Source organism: Akebia trifoliata, chromosome 15 (genome assembly GCF_017979445.1).
Source record: "Akebia trifoliata isolate Shusen 1 chromosome 15, ASM1797944v1, whole genome shotgun sequence".
In the NCBI taxonomy this organism is placed as follows: Eukaryota; Viridiplantae; Streptophyta; class Magnoliopsida; order Ranunculales; family Lardizabalaceae; genus Akebia; species Akebia trifoliata.
Window position 1 is genome coordinate 25,000,912 of NC_141389.1, and position 17,348 is coordinate 25,018,259.

At 36.5% G+C, this 17,348-nt stretch overlaps 1 protein-coding gene across 2 annotated transcripts; it reads left to right on the forward strand.

The window, feature by feature from the left end:
- The first annotated feature begins 613 nt into the window (after positions 1-613).
- Positions 614-16,460, forward strand: LOC147384761 (uncharacterized). Of its 2 annotated transcripts, none has more exons than XM_086426875.1 (19): positions 614-1,100; positions 1,723-1,826; positions 3,648-3,734; positions 3,892-3,967; positions 4,074-4,148; positions 4,250-4,303; positions 6,843-6,902; positions 7,028-7,144; positions 7,868-7,962; positions 8,061-8,257; positions 9,490-9,587; positions 10,866-10,969; positions 11,057-11,222; positions 12,101-12,223; positions 13,125-13,207; positions 13,382-13,520; positions 13,621-13,650; positions 15,262-15,332; positions 15,557-16,460. In XM_086426875.1, the coding sequence occupies exons 1-19, from the start codon at positions 1,062-1,064 to the stop codon at positions 16,311-16,313; spliced, it is 2,475 nt and encodes an 824-aa protein (XP_086283001.1). In that variant the 5' UTR covers positions 614-1,061; the 3' UTR covers positions 16,314-16,460. The 2 variants fall into 2 exon arrangements, with proteins under 2 accessions (XP_086283001.1, XP_086283000.1); XM_086426874.1 differs by having other exon boundaries at positions 615-1,100; positions 15,554-16,460.
- Positions 16,461-17,348: the final 888 nt, after the last annotated feature.

A 17,348-nucleotide genomic window follows, 5' to 3' on the forward strand; every position in this document is an offset into this window, starting at 1 on the left:
CTTCGTTAAATTCACATCTTAACCCTACTAAACACATATCACATGTTAAGTTCTATGATCTCTTTCAACCCATTCCATCATTATTTGTCATATTCTGTTGACGTAGTCATGAATCATAGTTATATACTTTCTTTTAATGTCACAACTATATGTACGAAGTGTAATTGATTGGACAAGAAAAAGACGACGATGACAAAGAAAATTAAGAAGATAATGATGAAAGAGTGCAATTTTTTAATTTTTTGTTTTGTTTTGTTCAAAAAATGATAAAGAGTAAAAAGGAAACAAGGTGGTGCCGTAATCAATCATAATTTTGATTAATCAAAGACAAATAAATCGACGATTAAGCCAACAATAGAGTGCAAGGGGGAGTTTTAGAGATGGAGTGCAAGGGGCATATTGTTAGTCTCTCACAGAAGAACATGGTCAAGGGGAATCTAATCAGTTTGAAAACGAAGGGTATCCCAAGTATTCACAAAATTCCAAAGGGGCCCAACAATTAATGGCAGGCGCATGCATTCGCGCTCTCTTGTTGCAAAAATCACAGCTGCGCATCGTTGACTAAGGCGTATTTTAGAGGAAACCACTTCACAAAAAATCTCAAAAAAAAGTAGTGGTGAGGCTTGAGACTCGAGTGCTTGTTAAAACCATTTTTGTCAACTAACAGTGGCGTATGTTAACCAGGGTCACATCCTCCGCGTACAATAGCAAAACCCTAAGACTTCCCCCTCTCATCCCCACTTGTTTTTGTGAAATCCGACCTATTTTGTACCTTTTCGACCTTAAATCAACATAGCGCACGTCGCAACAGCAGCGATTTTGGAGCTTTCGATCTTTAAAGGGTCGGCCTGCTTTTAATCTCTGAGAGAGAGAGAGAGAGAGAGAGAGAATTAGGGTTTGTTTTGGTTTGAAAGACTGGGAACATTTTTGCTGCATCTGGTACTGTTGAGGGATTCTTTAATCTCCAAAGCAGTTTTTGTTTCCAGTTCTACTTGATTTGGTTGTTTGGATTTCTAGGGTTTACAGATCTTCAAAATTTCTGCTAAAATACGCCTTTGAAGATGTTCTGGCACATGTCTGCTCTCTCTGCTACTTCACCCGTAAGTGCAAACCCTAGCTACTCTCCGTTTTTTTGAATGAACATGTCTTGTTTACTCGTGTGTTTATTTTTTGGTTTATAGATTCTGGAAAATTCTTGTTTTTAATGCATAGACCAGAGTATATGTGGGATTGATTTGGTAGTCGAATTTTCCGATCTGGAATCTCGAAGCTGTAAAGGTGTAGTAAATGCGGAGAATTTATGATTAAGTTTAATTTGAAGGGGATTCAGAATTTTTTTTTTTTTTGGGGGATTGGGGTGGGGGGGTTTCTTTATGACTTTTTCTTTGGTTATAGCAGATGAAGTCTGGAATTTTCCTGGTCTGAACTTTTGAAGTTAACTTTCATTTTTTATTTTTATTTTTATGATTATGTTATAGGGAAAAAGATTGGAATTTTCCAAGTCTGAACTTTTTGAAGTTAATTTTCATTTTTATGATTATGGGTATTGTTTGTTGTCCTATATGGGTTTAAATTTATCAGTTAGATCTTCTTTGTTTTTTGTATCTATTTTGCTACTTGGTTTTGTGTTTTTTTCTTGTATTTTGGGGTTGTCTTTAGCTGGAGCACATTTGTTTGATTGGGGCATCTTACATTTTTTTTTACATATCATTATTATTACAGGTGGAGTCAATTTTGGACAAAGAGAATTTCACTTTAGAAGAGCTCCTGGATGAGGAAGAAACAATCCAAGAATGCAAAGCTCTAAATAGTCGCCTCATAAATTTGTAAAATCCTATTTTTTCTAACTTGTGGATTCTCTCTATTTTCTTCTATGGAAACAATTGTTCATTTTCTCCCATTGTATGAATTATTTTTGGTTGGTCTTTGTTTGTAACTATATACGTCATAGAATGTGTGCTAATCTGCCAAGAAAGAATGTACTCATATAACGAGTGTTGCAAATATGAAGATGTGGTGATGTATTAGTGGAAAGATTTGGTGGGCATGTAAGAATGGCCTCAATAGGGGGAAGAAGGGAAAGTTGATTGATATATTTGGGTATGTTCAACAAATATCATTGACTGTAGTAATGTGAATGAGTGCTTTGGTGCAAGTTGAAGGTTTGAGGATCTACATTTGTGCTTTTCATTGCATGGCTCTGCATGAAAATTGATGAGGCTCAAACCTGCACCCTGTTATGGGTATGATGATTCTGACGTCGATGACTGACACTGAAACTCTTGCTCATCTTCGAGCATCATGTTGACGATGTTGCTTATTGTAGTTATGCTTCCTCTCATTCTTCAACTTTAACTGATGTGGATCGTATTTGCTCGAGGTTCTGTTTTCAATGTGTGGACTTCACTTGGATTTAGTTTGATGGGCATCATACTTTTCCCTTCTGGTCCCTCTGTAGGAGAGGACCATGGACGTATGATTAGTAAGAAGAATATTCATATGGTATTTAGTCATTTGCAACCGGTTTTCCATGTGAAGCTGATGTTAAAGGTTCCAAAAAGTATGTCAAATACTTTGGTTCTCAAGTTGAGATAGTTCTTGTTGAGGGAAAGGTAGAGACTGGGTCATTTGTAGAATGAGATTGACCCTTTATACAAAGTGCTATCAACTATGTCTACAATAGTATTCTTGAAGGAATTGTGCTTGCAGTTTTGAATGCTGACAGGAACAGAGGCATTCAGGACTTGTCTCACCAATGATGTAATCTAGACCTCAAGATGACTGATGTGGAGACCGCATTCCCTCATGTGGTGATCTATGCAGCTTCTCGTATTTTAAAATAGGAATTGATTGTCAGCATTTTGAGAGACCTCAGAGATGCCTTATTCGACCTCTATATTTGCTGATCAAACACCTGTAGGATTTCTTTGAACTTTTGAAAGGGTTTCTGCTAGAATCCTTTCTTGGAGATTTAGAAAGGGGTTTCATAGAGTTGAAGTCTGAGAATATAGAGTTAAAAGTGGATGCTTTTGAATCATCAGACTCCCATTCAATGTTTCTACTTGCTGAGATTTGAGAGAAAGGGCTGTATTCGTGATCACTGATAATCCAAAGGAAGATATAATTCCTAGATAGAGAGGAATAGCAGAACATGATTCATGTAGCCGACACCAAATTTTGGGGACATGGATATTTTGTTTGTTAGTTTTATCTGTAACAATTTGTGCATCCTTGATGTATCGGTTTTTTATTGCAATATTGGGACATGGATGTGTTGTTTGATTGTTTTATTTGTTACAATTTGTGTATCCTTGATGATATCAGTTTTTTTATTACAATATTTTTGGTTTAGAAGCTACTTGATGCATCGTAACCCAAGTTACATATACAACCATTTGTATTCTATTAAAATGTAGCACTTGGAGTAAAATAGAAATCCTATTGTCATTGGGGAAGGGAAGAATGGGTGAAAAGTTAATAAATTTTAAAGTTCATTTTTGTAGTTATGTATAAAATTTGGTTATGCATTAACTCATAAAAAAGATTTTGTAATCTATGGAAATTGACATCTCATCAATTAGACTTCTTGAGAAGTACTTTGAAAGTCGATCCCTAAAGGCACTTATTATGTTTGTATTCTATTTCAGTCTACGAGATAGAGCTCAAGTAGAGCAATTGCTGCATTATATTGTGGAAGAGGCTCCGGAGGATGCTGAAAGCAAAAGAACCTTCAAGTAAATTACTGTCCTTTGATTGAAAATCAGTTTTGTTTTGATTATATATTGGTCTTAGTTTTATTATTTGATATTGTACATGTTCAAAAATAGAATTTGGGCCTTCTATGCATTTTTTCTTTCTTTCTATAATGGCCTCCTTTATTTCATGATTTAGGTTTCCATTCATTGCCTGTGAGATATTTACTTGTGAAATTGATGTCATCTTAAAAACATTGGTAGAAGAAGAGGAGGTGAGTGATTTCGTCATCTCCATGATTCATGCACCCTTTTTGGTCGTGGAAGTTGTTTTGTTAGGGTTCACTTCTCTAATTGCATATTCTTATCTTGCAATTGCAGCTTATGAACTTACTGTTCTCCTTCTTGCAACCAAACCATCCTCGTAGCACTTCGCTGGCTGGGTACTTCAGCAAGGTATAATATGCTTTATTACTTTTTGTTCTCCTGAAAATGTGATGTTTCATAGCTTGCTCTTTTCTAGTAACAAAATTAATATATTTTCTCTGTTGTACTAGGTTGTAATATGTCTTATGTTACGGAAAACGGTGCCACTTATGAATTATGTTCAAGTAAGTAAATGCTACAACCTAACTTTTTCTTTGGTGATATTGGTTATTATTATATTTTCCCCTTTTACCCTTTTCTAATGACAATTTTTAAACTAGTGTGGACTGTAGAAAGAAGTTTCCAGCAATGGGCATACATTAGTACATAATTTTCTGAGTTGTCTCACTCTTTTCAGGGTGTAAAGTACTCTTATCTATCGTGTCATTGACAATTTCAATGGGCAATACTCATATGACTTGACCATACTCTTGTGAGTTGGTCAAGTTAAAAATTTCCTTCGTTTAGTAATGAACTCCCCTTTTTGGTACTTGCAATATATATGATAATCTCTGATTGTCACCGTCATCATCATCTACACCTTGTCCCAATATTGGGGTTGGCAGCATGAATCTATTTTGGAATTTAATCATGAATTATATCATCCCAACATTCAGCTCTATTAAGAATGTATGGCTGCCTTACTACTGTCTTGTAAAAGGATTTCCTTAGTTTGATTGTTAAATATATTTTCCTTGCCCATTTCTCCATCTTTATGTATAATTGGGCCTAGATAACTGAGGTGGTCTCTTTTGGGTATTATTCATCCGTCAATCTTAACTACTAGTTCATCTCTAAATGTGTCCTAACCTATGGTGCTTGGTTCGTTGGTTCAAATTCGGATTTGGTTCTCAGTTTGCCACTCTAGAATGAACCTGGTTGGTAGGGGTAGGAATGGTTGGGTCGCAATTTGGTTAGTACAGAATGGTTGGGTTGCAAATTGGTACAGCTCAACCGAATTCCATTCAGCCCTCAAACTGGTTCACTTCGTATCAGTTCACAGTTCGGTCTAGTAGGAATGAATCCAGTAACTTAGGTCCTGACTAAAAAGTTACATTACATTTGTTCTGTTTTGGTCTTTCTTACCTTAAAATGTTGGTTTCTAATTTATCCCTGCATATTCCTAGTTGTGACCAATACTTGTAGGGACATCTCCTTGAATACGCGTAGTTAATTCATCCATAATTAGTGCAAGAGGTTAAGGATGGGAGGGTTTAATGCAGATCACCCGGTGAAAACCCGTTATAGATAGAGCTTCGCTTGTATCACTGCCAGCTGTTCAAAATACAAACACAAGTATATATTAGTATGATATGTGTTAAGTTTCAAGAGTTTATCATGAACAAGATCATTGTTATATCATCTTAGAATCATGAGTCCTAACCGCTTCCCAATCAGAATCATGGAAGCATAGTTTTATAGCTGGAGTGCAATCTTGGATGGGAGTTTATTAACAAAATTGAGATGGATAAATAGAAAGACTAGGGAAAAAAATCTGAATGTGCATCTCAAGGAATCTGGGAGTATGAGAGTATCCCCAACCCAATGAAGGATAAATTAAATGAAAGTCGATTGAGATGGTTGTGACATGTACAAGATTACTAGGAAGACTGTTGAAGCGAATAGATTCACTTTGGTGCAACCCTTGAGGACTTCAAAAGTGTGAGAGGAAGGTCACAAAAGATGTGGATGGGGTTATAATAGGTCTGAAGATGCAAGCTCTAACAAAAGATATGTTTTTAGATATAATTCAATGGAGGATCATTATGTCATCTACTCAAGTCATTGGAATAAAGCAATATAAATGACAAGGATGGTGATATGATGGTATAGTTTTGTTTCACTTCATACCAAACTATGATAAGTGATTACTTGACACTTCAATATGCTTGATGTACTTGTATGGCAAGATTTTCTCATTTTTTATTAGTTTCTTAAATCTCCCAACAATTTTCTTGTTTTTCTTGTCAACAAATGTGTATGTTATATAATAGCAAGTGGTGCTACAAAATATTTGCAAACTTAGAGCTTTCATTGTGTATGTGTATGTTATATAATAGCAAGTGGTGCTACAAAATATTTGCAAACTTAGAGCTTTCATTACATATATCGTGATCTAAAAGCAAAGGGAAATTTTTTTTTGAAATTTAGCTAAAAAATCTAAAAAGATAAAGCAAAATATCAAGAATATAAGATGGGATACTTGTGCCTGTATTTTATATCTTAGTATTTTCCTTTATATTTATATAAGAATCTATATCTGGGTATCTTAGATACCAAATCCTTGTGTCTCATTTTGAAACTACTCTATTGAAGAGGCAACTTAGCTAATGTATGGGGTGATGTTCCCAGGTCCTTGGTTCCAACCCCCTTGGACCTGCCTTCATCTTGCTAATCATTAACCCTTCATCTTGCTAGTCATTAACCCTTTAGCTTTGAAAAACCTACTCTACCATTGAAGGTACACCCCGTAGGAGCACATCTCCTCCAATGAATCTCTATTGCATAATCTTCAATAGTTTGATCACAACTACTCCCTATTTCTCCGTTTTAGTGATGGGCCCTATAAAGTTAACAATGCACTACACTTAATCTGGTAGAATTGAAAAATTGTTTCATTGAACTACATATGAGTTGCCTGTCACTTTTTTTGTGTGTGGATAAGTAGCTGTCATTGTTGTTGTTCCTCAAGACTATTAATTTACTCGGGTTGATTCCTCTCAGGCTCATCAGGATGTTTTCTGCCAGCTGGTTGATTTGATAGGAATCACATCCATCATGGAGGTCGGTGATTAACACTCATTGTTCAACTAATGTCTCATACTTGACTCCTTGGAAATCAATATTAAGCGTTGAATTTTAACTTTTTGGTGAAGATTACTATATCCTCACAAGATTTTCATGTGCAGGTTTTGATTCGACTTGTCACCGCTGATGATCATATGTATTCCAATTTTATGGATGTGATGCAGTGGTTAGCCAATAGCAATTTGCTAGAAATGATTGTGGATAAATTGGATCCAAGTGTAAGTGGCACAATTGCATGTTTCATTCCAAACTATATGCATATCACTCAATGAACTGGTACAGTACTTTTTAGTGTTTGGTACACCCTTGCATTTTTCTTAGACTTTGAAATGCACAGTATTCTTTACTATCTCCAGAGGTTATTGAGTTTCTGAAATACCCTTCTTTGGCATCTTTGTGCATACGTATTTGGCCAGTTGTGAAAGGAGATGACCTTTTGGCATGCCTGCATTTTATCTGTCAGTTGTCCCTTATCCAGAAATTAGATCATGCTGTTTTAACCACTAGAAGGTGGCATGTGCAAATGCATGTGATTGTGATTTAAAATATTGATTAAAGGGTTTTTGAAGATTATATAGTTAAAATGATACTTTTGTAATTTGAAAACTAAGGTCGCTATTTCTTTAACTTTTTTAACCAAAATTACCCTGATTATATTAAATTTAAATATAGAAGTGGTGGCATTTACGGCCACTCCAATTTTGGTGTCAAACCACTTCTACCCTGCCTTCTCTCATTATAATAGTCAAGATATTGCACTGTGCATTCATATTGTCCTAACTAGTTGCTCGTATTGTAACCCATGCCTGGTTTAGTTTTAAACTTTATAATTGGTGTACTTGGTGAAATTGTTGAATGAATGTCTGGTTTTTAAGTTCTTCAGTTCGGGTTCATTTAGTGAATGACTTGAGTCCCTGATGGACTTGTCTTAAATATAACAGAGTCCTCCTGAGGTTCATGCTAATGCAGCTGAAACACTCTGTGCTATCACTCGAAATGCTCCATCAGCTCTATATACTAAACTCTCTAGCACAAGGTTTGCATTTTTGTGTTGTTTATTTCCCCCCTAGAGCCCCCATTAAGAGAAGCATTATATATTGACTGGATGGTTTTTTCCACTTCATTCATTTGCAGCTTCGTTACGAGGATATTTGGTCACGCACTGGAAGATTCAGAATCAAAATCTGGCCTTGTGCACTCACTATCAGTGTGCATCTCTTTGTTGGATCCCAAAAGATCAGTTTATTCTCCTGTATTTCATTCTTTGCGAAGTCAACATATGTATGAGTCACCTAACCTTGAGACTGTTAGTGCCATGCTGCCAAAACTTGGTAAGTTCTTGGATGTTTGTTATTGGGAAAAAAGAAAAATTCCTGGGTATTTGTCGCAATGTGTTGGTCCAATTTATTTCAAAGTGATTATAATACTTTTTTCAGTGGATTATTCTTCCTTGTGTCACAAATTAGATGTATGCTCATGGAAATGGCTTGTTATGCATTTCTTTGATGCCTTTTTTGGTTGTGACAAGTAATGTAAATTTTAATGCTATATAAACTTTCTGTTGATTCTGTGTTTTTCCAGTTATGTAGGTTACATTGGGTACTTTCTATCTGTTATTGCTTGCAATATACTCCTTTATACCCAATTGCTTGGAGCTCAGTTATTTGTATGCAATCCTGTAACGTTCACATATAAACTTTTTTTTGGGGGGGTTAAACTTGTTGATGTATAATTCAGCTGCAATAGTATTTTAAGTCTTTGTTTTTCTTTCAGTTCTGTAATTATTGTACCAAATGGAAGAAACGGGAACTTCTATGCTTTCTGAAAATGTTGGGAGTAAGTTGCATTTACCTTTGGTGGCGTACCAATATGAGCTGAAAAGGATATATTTTAGTACATTGCTTCCTGCTCGATATTCTCCTTGAGTCCTTGTATAGTTCCTGGCAACCTATTATTTGTTTGTTATTTTAAAGAAAACTTCAATTTCTTGTTCTTCAAAACTTAATGTTGGTCTCTCTTGATATACTTGTTGATGTGCCAGCTTAACCTGCTAAAACAATTGTGAACATGCTGAGCCAGAGGTTGGATATCTTTTTTCAGTTTTAAATCAGTGGTAGAATTATGGACTTGAAAAATTAATGGTCGGGTATGATAAAATATTTGGTTTAACTTATGACTATCTTTCTATAGGTTTTAGGACTCTTAGGGTTGGATATGCATATACTAGTTATACATTCATTCAACCGTCAAGATATGAAATCATTTTGGATATTCTATTGTTTTATTGTATTTATCTAGAAAATAGTTATCTGATTCTTGTGAAAATAACAAGATTCCTTTTTTTTTTGTGTGTGTGTGTGGATACTTATTGATATATGAGTTTATGACTGTAATGTGACGTATCATGGTGAACAGATGTTATAGTCAGTCACTTATCATGGTGGAACAAGGGACCTCTAGGATACTCTATTCTTATTTGACAAGCAGTTTGGACACTAGTTTCTCATTTTCAAAGCTTCTCTCACAACATGGACAACTTACCAATGCCCATCTTATGGTGCAGGAGACTTGCTTATGCTTTTGAATGTATGCTCTGATGAAAAGGTTTTGCCCACCACATATGGCGAGCTAAGGCCTCCTCTTGGGAAGCACCGATTAAAGGTTGGTCTTTGTTACAATTTTGCTATCTATTATGTGCTTTATTGGTGCACTGGCTTGCTGAAGTAATTATTTGCCTGCAAAAATAAACATTAAACTGGGAGTGTTAAAATCCTTACATTCCACTAGAAATGTTTAAAAATCATTTCTCAATAAGTGTTTTCTTTGGGCTAAAAGGTTTTAAGGAGTTCACGCGTGTCTTCTTTGAAGACACTTTGTTTAGGTGGGAGGTTGTGTGTAGGAGTGGTGAGTAGTTTTTGTGCTTTGGCTTTTTTTCTTGCTGGTAGTTCTCTCAATCTCCTTCCTTTGTAGGTCTTCTATGTTAATCAATTATACTTGTAAAAAATTTAATTGGTTGAATTCCTCATGACTTACTAGCTTGCTCAGATTCTGCTAGGAAAGGTCTTCCATTCAATCATTTCCTTTTAGATCTTTTAAGAAGATCCTGAGGCCAATATATTCCACAGTAGTTCCAACTGTTGATCTCATGGGAGCCAATGATAGTGTACTTGGTTTATTGATTTTGGTAAAATTTAGAGTTACGTTTCTAAAAAACTACTTACGTCGAACTTTTTAGCATCATGTTGTTGGGACTAGGCTCTGATGTGTTAAATTAAGTTGGCATCCTTTTATACAACATTTACCAAATCTTTCAATGTATCGTGTTGTTGACCACAAATATTTGGGATAAGGCATTGAAGATGATAACGATGATGTTTAATGTTGTCAAAAACCGCGCCTAGGCCCTGCTTTGGCCATCTAGACCATCCAAGTGCTTAGCTCCGACCTGCTTAAAGTGGGGTTTTAAAAAAGAGTGGTTAAAATGATAATTTTATGTAAAAACAGTGGTCTAAGAGGTATTTAATCAATTTTAGAATGTAAGGAGTGTCAAATATTTTCACCTAAATTTTGAGGAGCAGGCTAAGATTAAAAGACATTGGAGGGGGACATAAAGTACATGAATATTGGTCGTTACGTTGTTTTAGTTTTCATTTAACATGTTAGTTGTGTTGACTTACTAGTTTGTTTAATGGTTAGGATTATAGTTGTAATATTGTATTTTTATTATTTTCTTACTTTTTTCACATTACTTTTATTACATCTAAAAAATTGAAACTATTATTATTTGCCACTTAAGCCCCGCCTCCTCCCCTGCCCCGCCCGCCCGCTCACATGTAGGCCCTGAGAGAGAGAATACACAAGAAGCAAGCACAGTTGGGTCTTACATAGATCTCCAATTTTTTTTTTTTTTTCTAAATTTATTTTGTGATTGGATTTCAGATAGTAGAATACATTGCAGTATTATTGAGGACTGGCAATGAAATTGCTGAGAAGGAATTGATTAGCTCAGGTGCTATCCAGAGAATCCTGGATCTCTTTTTTGAGTAAGCTGTTGGTTCATTTTATGTTTTCACCGTAATATATAATAAATACAAGTGGTAGTTTTATATGCCTTGTTACAACGTATGCAGGTACCCATTCAACAGCGCTTTCCATCATCATGTAGAGAGTATCATAATATCATGTTTGGACAGCAGGAATAGTACCATTGTTGATCATCTTTTTAGAGATTGTAATTTAATTGGAAAGTTCCTCCATGCAGATAAACATCCCATTATTTCTGATGATTCGAATCAGGTATTCACATGTTCATACAATGGTGATCTTTTCCAACTCATTTACAAATGTCTTTGGGTTCGGTTTAACATTTACAAATGTCAATCATAACTATACTGAAAAAAGCTGTTTTTTGATATCTTCTATCTTTTAGTTTTGAAAATCTATTTAGGGTGGTTTATAAATAAAAAAAATCTATCAAGGGTTAAAAAGTGAGAAACAAGAAAGTATGAGCTCGAGATTTTTTATAGGAATAAAAAAGTTATGGAAGGACAACTAGTCGGGAAAGAACTATATGTTTTCCCTTTGAGATTTTGTGAGCATATCCATTTTGAAATATGTCTCTCAAGCATGGTTTCAAATCTCGTCCGAGACGGAGATGACTCGGGCAAGTCATCACAATATTGTCCATCAACGAAACAGACAGACAAGGCGTCTCATGCCTGCGGAATCTTGCGAGATAAACAAGAGGACTCGAATGGAATTTTGAAAATGTTGTTCGAGTCGGTAAAACTTGGCCGACTCAACTGGGATTTTGTATATTTTTATTAAATAATTCATTTTTTAGAATTTAAATACATATTATCTAAATAAAATCTGATTTCATGATTGAACATCTTCCAATCAACCTTATTTTATAACAAAATATAAATATTTTTATATAAATATATATGAATAATTATCTCGTCCGAGACAACTTGGCCTCATCCATGAACGAGAGAAGATGTTAAAGAGAGATTTAAAAACCATGCTCTCAAGATATGGGATGAAAGGAAATGAAAGTCTGACATAGATCTTTGATTTCTTAATGTGGCTTCTAACCTCAGTGACCTTCATTGGGCCCCCTTATGCATTAACGTCCAACTGATGAGAAAGAAATATATTCTTTGACTATGCAGCCTACATCTTCTGCTGCTGGAAGAAAGGCACCGCGGGCTGGTAACCTTGGACACATCTCACGAATCTCTAACAAACTTGTTCAACTGGGAAATAGCAACAACCACATTCAGGCATACCTACAGGTTCGTAGCCAGATTGGATATATGTACCTTGTTGCATAGTCGATGTTCAGTTACTGTAAATTTTTTTTTTGAAGAGAACTTATGATTCTGCTCCAACTGATTCTCTTTTGCAAAGAGCATATAAAATTCCTTTGTAAACTTTCCTACTCATTTGTAGTAATTCCTCTAAATTCGGCCATCCCATATATCCCAAGGAGCATTCATCAAAGCTGAACTTTTGGATTTCCTTGCTGCCCTCTTTCTTTTTACCTCAATTCTAGATGGCCACATTTCCTGAAATGAAAATTCACCATTTTTTTTCGAGTGTTTCAAAAATAGAAGCCTATCTGAACATCTTGAATCTATCCTCTCTTTTAACCTCTATAACACATTTTAAATTATCTGCATATATGTGACTATTTCTTTGTTAGCCACGGTTGATTTTAATAAGTTTTCTGCTTACAAAAAAATGACATGATCATGCGTGTTGGTATTTGTTGTGGATGTGAAGTGTTTAACACAATGTCTTCATACGCCTTATAGCTATCTTATAATCTAATGAATATTTGTAGATTTATAATAATAAATATCTGTTGTTGAGTTTAAGAACTTAATTAATTAGTGAATGGTAGTGGAAACACCAACCCTTTTTTTAGAAGTCGTTTTTAGAGAAAGTCATTAAAATAAAGGCGGGATCTTCTTATGGGTCAAGATATGTGTCGGGATGTATTAACATTGATATGCATGTGTCCATGTGTGATTGACACGGCATAAAACCCAGGTCTCTATTACATAGGTTAAATGCTGGTGAGTTAAACAAAAGATATATTCGGAAGAAATCCATTTAATGTGAAATTTTTATGTCTAGTATTTTTTTGGTTGGTGGAACATTGGCTGAGTTGGGGTTATTTGTTCTATGTAGGAAAATGCTGAATGGGTTGATTGGCAATCAACCGTTCTACAAGAGCGTAATATCACGGAAAATGTAAATCGATGGGCTTGCGGGTATGCTTTCTACCCGACTGTTTTATTGTGTATTGTAGATGTTACAAAGTATTATAAAAAGGTTCTCGCATGGAGTGTATGGTGTATGTATCCATTTTAGGTTTATGAAATGAAAGCTGAGGTTGAGAACATTGCTGACATGGAAAGTGCTTTGTTGTTCTGCTGTCCATACAGCCGCCCGACCACATTGCAAGACAGGACGAGGGATAGTGATGACGATGATTTCCATGATAGAGATTATGATGTTGCAGCACTCGCAAACAACCTAAGCCATGCTTTTAGATACAGCTTATATGAAAATGATGCCGAGCAGGTATTGCGTGCTGTATCTACTTAAACCAGCTGTTTTATTGAACACGTCTTTCATTGATTTTATGGATTTGTGACCTATTATTATCTTGTGGTGGTTGCAGGTTCATGAATCTCTTGATCGGGATGATGAGGTAACATTTCCAATTATTCTAAGGCATGCAAGATTATGCCTGTCTACATAATTCATTTCTAAAAATACCATTATGTATGTCTACCATGGTTTTAAATCTCGTCCGAGACTGTGATGACTCTTCTGAGTCATCTCGGTCGTGTTTACGAACAAGTGAGATATATTTATCGGACAAGATCACAGAGATATCATTTTTTATATAAAAAATTGCTAAGAACGCGAATGCCACTTTAAATCTCTCAAGTTTGTCATCCATCTCTTCTCCATCCCATTCAATTTTCCTTTTGAAGGGCATTAGTTCAGTCGTCCTCAGGAGCCCTAATTTCAAATCTCTCTCTATCCAGTAGCTTCTCCTTGCTTCACTATTAAAAGTTCCCTGGTTTGTGCACGAGAGTTCTTTAAGCTTCCTTTTCAACTGGACAAACATGGGTTCACATTAAATTATTACCGGAATTTCCTCACTTAGAAGCAGTTAGATCTTGAAAGAGTAGATTTCTTCACCAACTAGTCCATAAAGGATTTATCCTTTAATTTCCTCCACCACATTTGGATCAAATGGAAATCAGTTAGCTACTTGTATATGTACATGAAGAAAAGCTGGGGAGCTAAATAGGATTTTTATATAATTTTTAAGGTTCTTTTTTCCCTAAAAAATTTGGGATTAATCTTGTTTGTCTCATCCTAAACCAAGATGACTCGGTCTCGTCCATGAATGATACGAGACGTCCAACTGAGATTTGAAACCATGATGTCTACATGATGCATTACTATGAATGCACAATAAATTTATAGGTACTAATCATACTGTCACGGCCCTATTCTTTCGAAGCGAGGTCGTGCGGCGCAAGGGGGTCAAATCCACTTGCAAGCTTGTAAAATGATCGTACACCACACACACGTAGCTAGCAAACAAGTAAATGAGGCAACACGAGGCAAAGCCCGGAGGCAACTTTGTTGATATAATATTGATTACACGGGGTAACACGTTACCAAAGCAATAGATGCGTTACAAAGCAATAGATGATCCTATGACACGCGGGACTTCCACGGAGCTGGGCTTCAAGGGCTTGAACAACGTGGGTGTAGGCCGGGGATTGGGATAACACTGACACCCTTCCTACAAAGTGTATGCTAAGTCTTTACTAGGTTTCCAGAAGGAAACATCAAAAGTAGAGGCCGGTCATACTCCCTATTACGAAAATGCCACTAAGCTAACAAGTGTGCCTTGGCACGGGGCTGATACGTACCCTAAGCTAACAGATATGCCCTGGTACGGGGGTTGACATGGCTTCATAACGAGCCTTACATACTGTTACATGGGTGCTCTCGGGTAGTTCCGGGGCGAGCTTACACCTAACTCTAGGTGACAGATGATATGGCCGTTACATACAGGCACACACACTAGGTGCACATCATGCAAGCAGGGAAGAAGGGTAAATGGGGGCATCATGTTTAGTATAAACACCAATGTCATTGATTTTGTTAATGATTTGTGAGGTCGAAAAAGATAGTTGGGATTAGGGAAGCATCTTTGAACTGTTTTTTTTTTTTCTTTTCTAACCATATAATTTGTTTATGAAAATTTGTATTTTGATCAATTAAAACACTGCAGGATGTTTACTTTGATGATGACTCTGCTGAAGTAGTGATATCGTCACTTAGGCTTGGTGATGACAGGGAGAGGTAGGGTTTCCAAATCATTGCTATACTGCATGCTTACCAAGAGTTCCAAGTGAAACTCTAATTATATAAAACTACCAAGTGTTCAAGAGCTTTTCACTGATTAGATCTCATAAACTTGAGGCTGGAATTCTGATCCAGGCTTTTGATTCTAAATAATATAAGAAATTGATCATCTCAATTCTCATAGCTAATGATTGAAAGAAAATCTTTTCCTGTTGCAGCAGTATGTTCACGAATTCAAACTGGTTTGCTTTCCAAGATGACAGAATTCATAATGAACCTCTTAGCACATCTCCATCAGATAAACTGGATGAGATCAATTTGAATGGAACAACAAATGGTGGAAACAGTAGTAGTGATGATGAGGTGGTGGTTGGAGAGGATGAGGAGTTCGTAGACACTGCAACTTCTGGTGACGGGGCATCCGGATCCACCACAAGTCTCGCAAATGGATTTACCACTACGAACCCACTTGACAACAAGGCAATCTCTCCTGGCGATCAACCATCACCCGACTGGGTGGGATGGCGGGAGCTGTCGGATTCACAGGTTGATGGGTCTGATGGGAACCCATCTGATGACAACAGTAAACCTGATTCCCATCTTTCGGGTTCTACAGAAGCGGCGGATCCCACTGTTAACTTTGTATCAAATGGAGAGGTCGAAACGCAGAATGGTACCACAAGTCCAACAAATTCCAACGAGGACTCAGTGGGGACTGATGTGAGCCAAAGAGCTACTGTGCCATCCTTGTTTGAAGAGGATGTGGAGTTCGTGGGTGTGGAATTAGAGGGCACAGAGAGGGCAATGGATCAAGCCCTTAAAGAGGGGATAGTTGGGGAAGCGGGGGCTTTGAAGAAGAACCTCTCACCCAAAGTGTCAGAAAAGGAGAAGCCCGATGAAGATGGCGCAGAGATGTTAGCATTCAATGATGCGAACTACTGGAGGGTTGATCATGAAGTAACTGTTATTCATGATTGAAGTGTCAGGGAGCTTTGGTAGTTCTTCTACCTTTTGTTATGTACAGTATTTTCCTAAGTGGGAATTGGATGTTAGGTCATATTATGGCTAGTGGTAAATGTTACTGTTATTAATTGTTGTTATTCATGTTTTTAGTTTTCTGTTCTATTTTGAGGTTCTAGTTATACTTCTATTGGGACTGATTTTCATGACCAGTCCCCCTGACACATTGTGTTCTGTTCTGTTCTCTTGGATTACCATACCACTTAAGAATGTTATACAGCATTCTATTTCCTAAAAAACCATTTTTTAGTGCAGATTAATAATAGCAAGGCCTAGAAATGAGTTTTGGATGTGTATTTGCCATCAGATGTGGTAATTTTCAAGGTTTAAAATCTCGTCTCAAGGCAATATCTCATAGAACAGTTGGGATGGGAGCATCCGTAATGTTTCTCAAAGATCAAATCTGGAACATTTATAGCGTGTTTTGGGTTGATGTTTTGCCAGTTTTATTGATGATCGTTTGATAATATTTGTTCTTGTTTCAAATGCAAATCGTGCCATATTTGACTATTTGTTGGTTATGAATTGTAAGTCTTAAAGAAATTCAGACACGCACACAAGCAGCACAAAAAGGCTCAGTGAGTTGGATAAATAACTTCCATGGCACTAGTTCCAATAGGTTTCGTTACAAGGGAACGTGTGATAAGGCAGGTTTGCTTGCTCGTCTCATATGCACTTGGTTTGGTAAGCGAAGTCTTAGGCGCTTGACTGGTGCTCGGATTGTATCTTACCTCATATGCACTTGGATAGTGTAATGGCCTAAAATACAAGCAATTCAAAGTACAAAATGATTCTTACTTTGTTTGATAAGGTCTTGAAATTCGTGTCATTCTCCTCGAACAGGGGGTATTTATAGCCCCCCTCACTAGTTGTCGTCACAATATTCCCTTTGCGCTTAGTATCGTCCACCAACAAGATGGATAGACAAGTCAAACATATCGGATAAGCATTGTTGAACGAGACGTCAGAAAACTTGTCTGAGATGACTCGGTC

Excerpts from the sequence above, each read along its gene's own strand:
- LOC147384761 (XM_086426874.1), top strand. The coding sequence starts at position 1,062 with ATGTTCTGGCACATGTCTGCTCTCTCTGCTACTTCACCC. Across the intron at positions 4,304-6,842 it reads CACTTATGAATTATGTTCAA|GCTCATCAGGATGTTTTCTG; the intron begins GTAAGTAAATGC and ends GATTCCTCTCAG. Across the intron at positions 7,963-8,060 it reads ACTAAACTCTCTAGCACAAG|CTTCGTTACGAGGATATTTG; the intron begins GTTTGCATTTTT and ends ATTCATTTGCAG.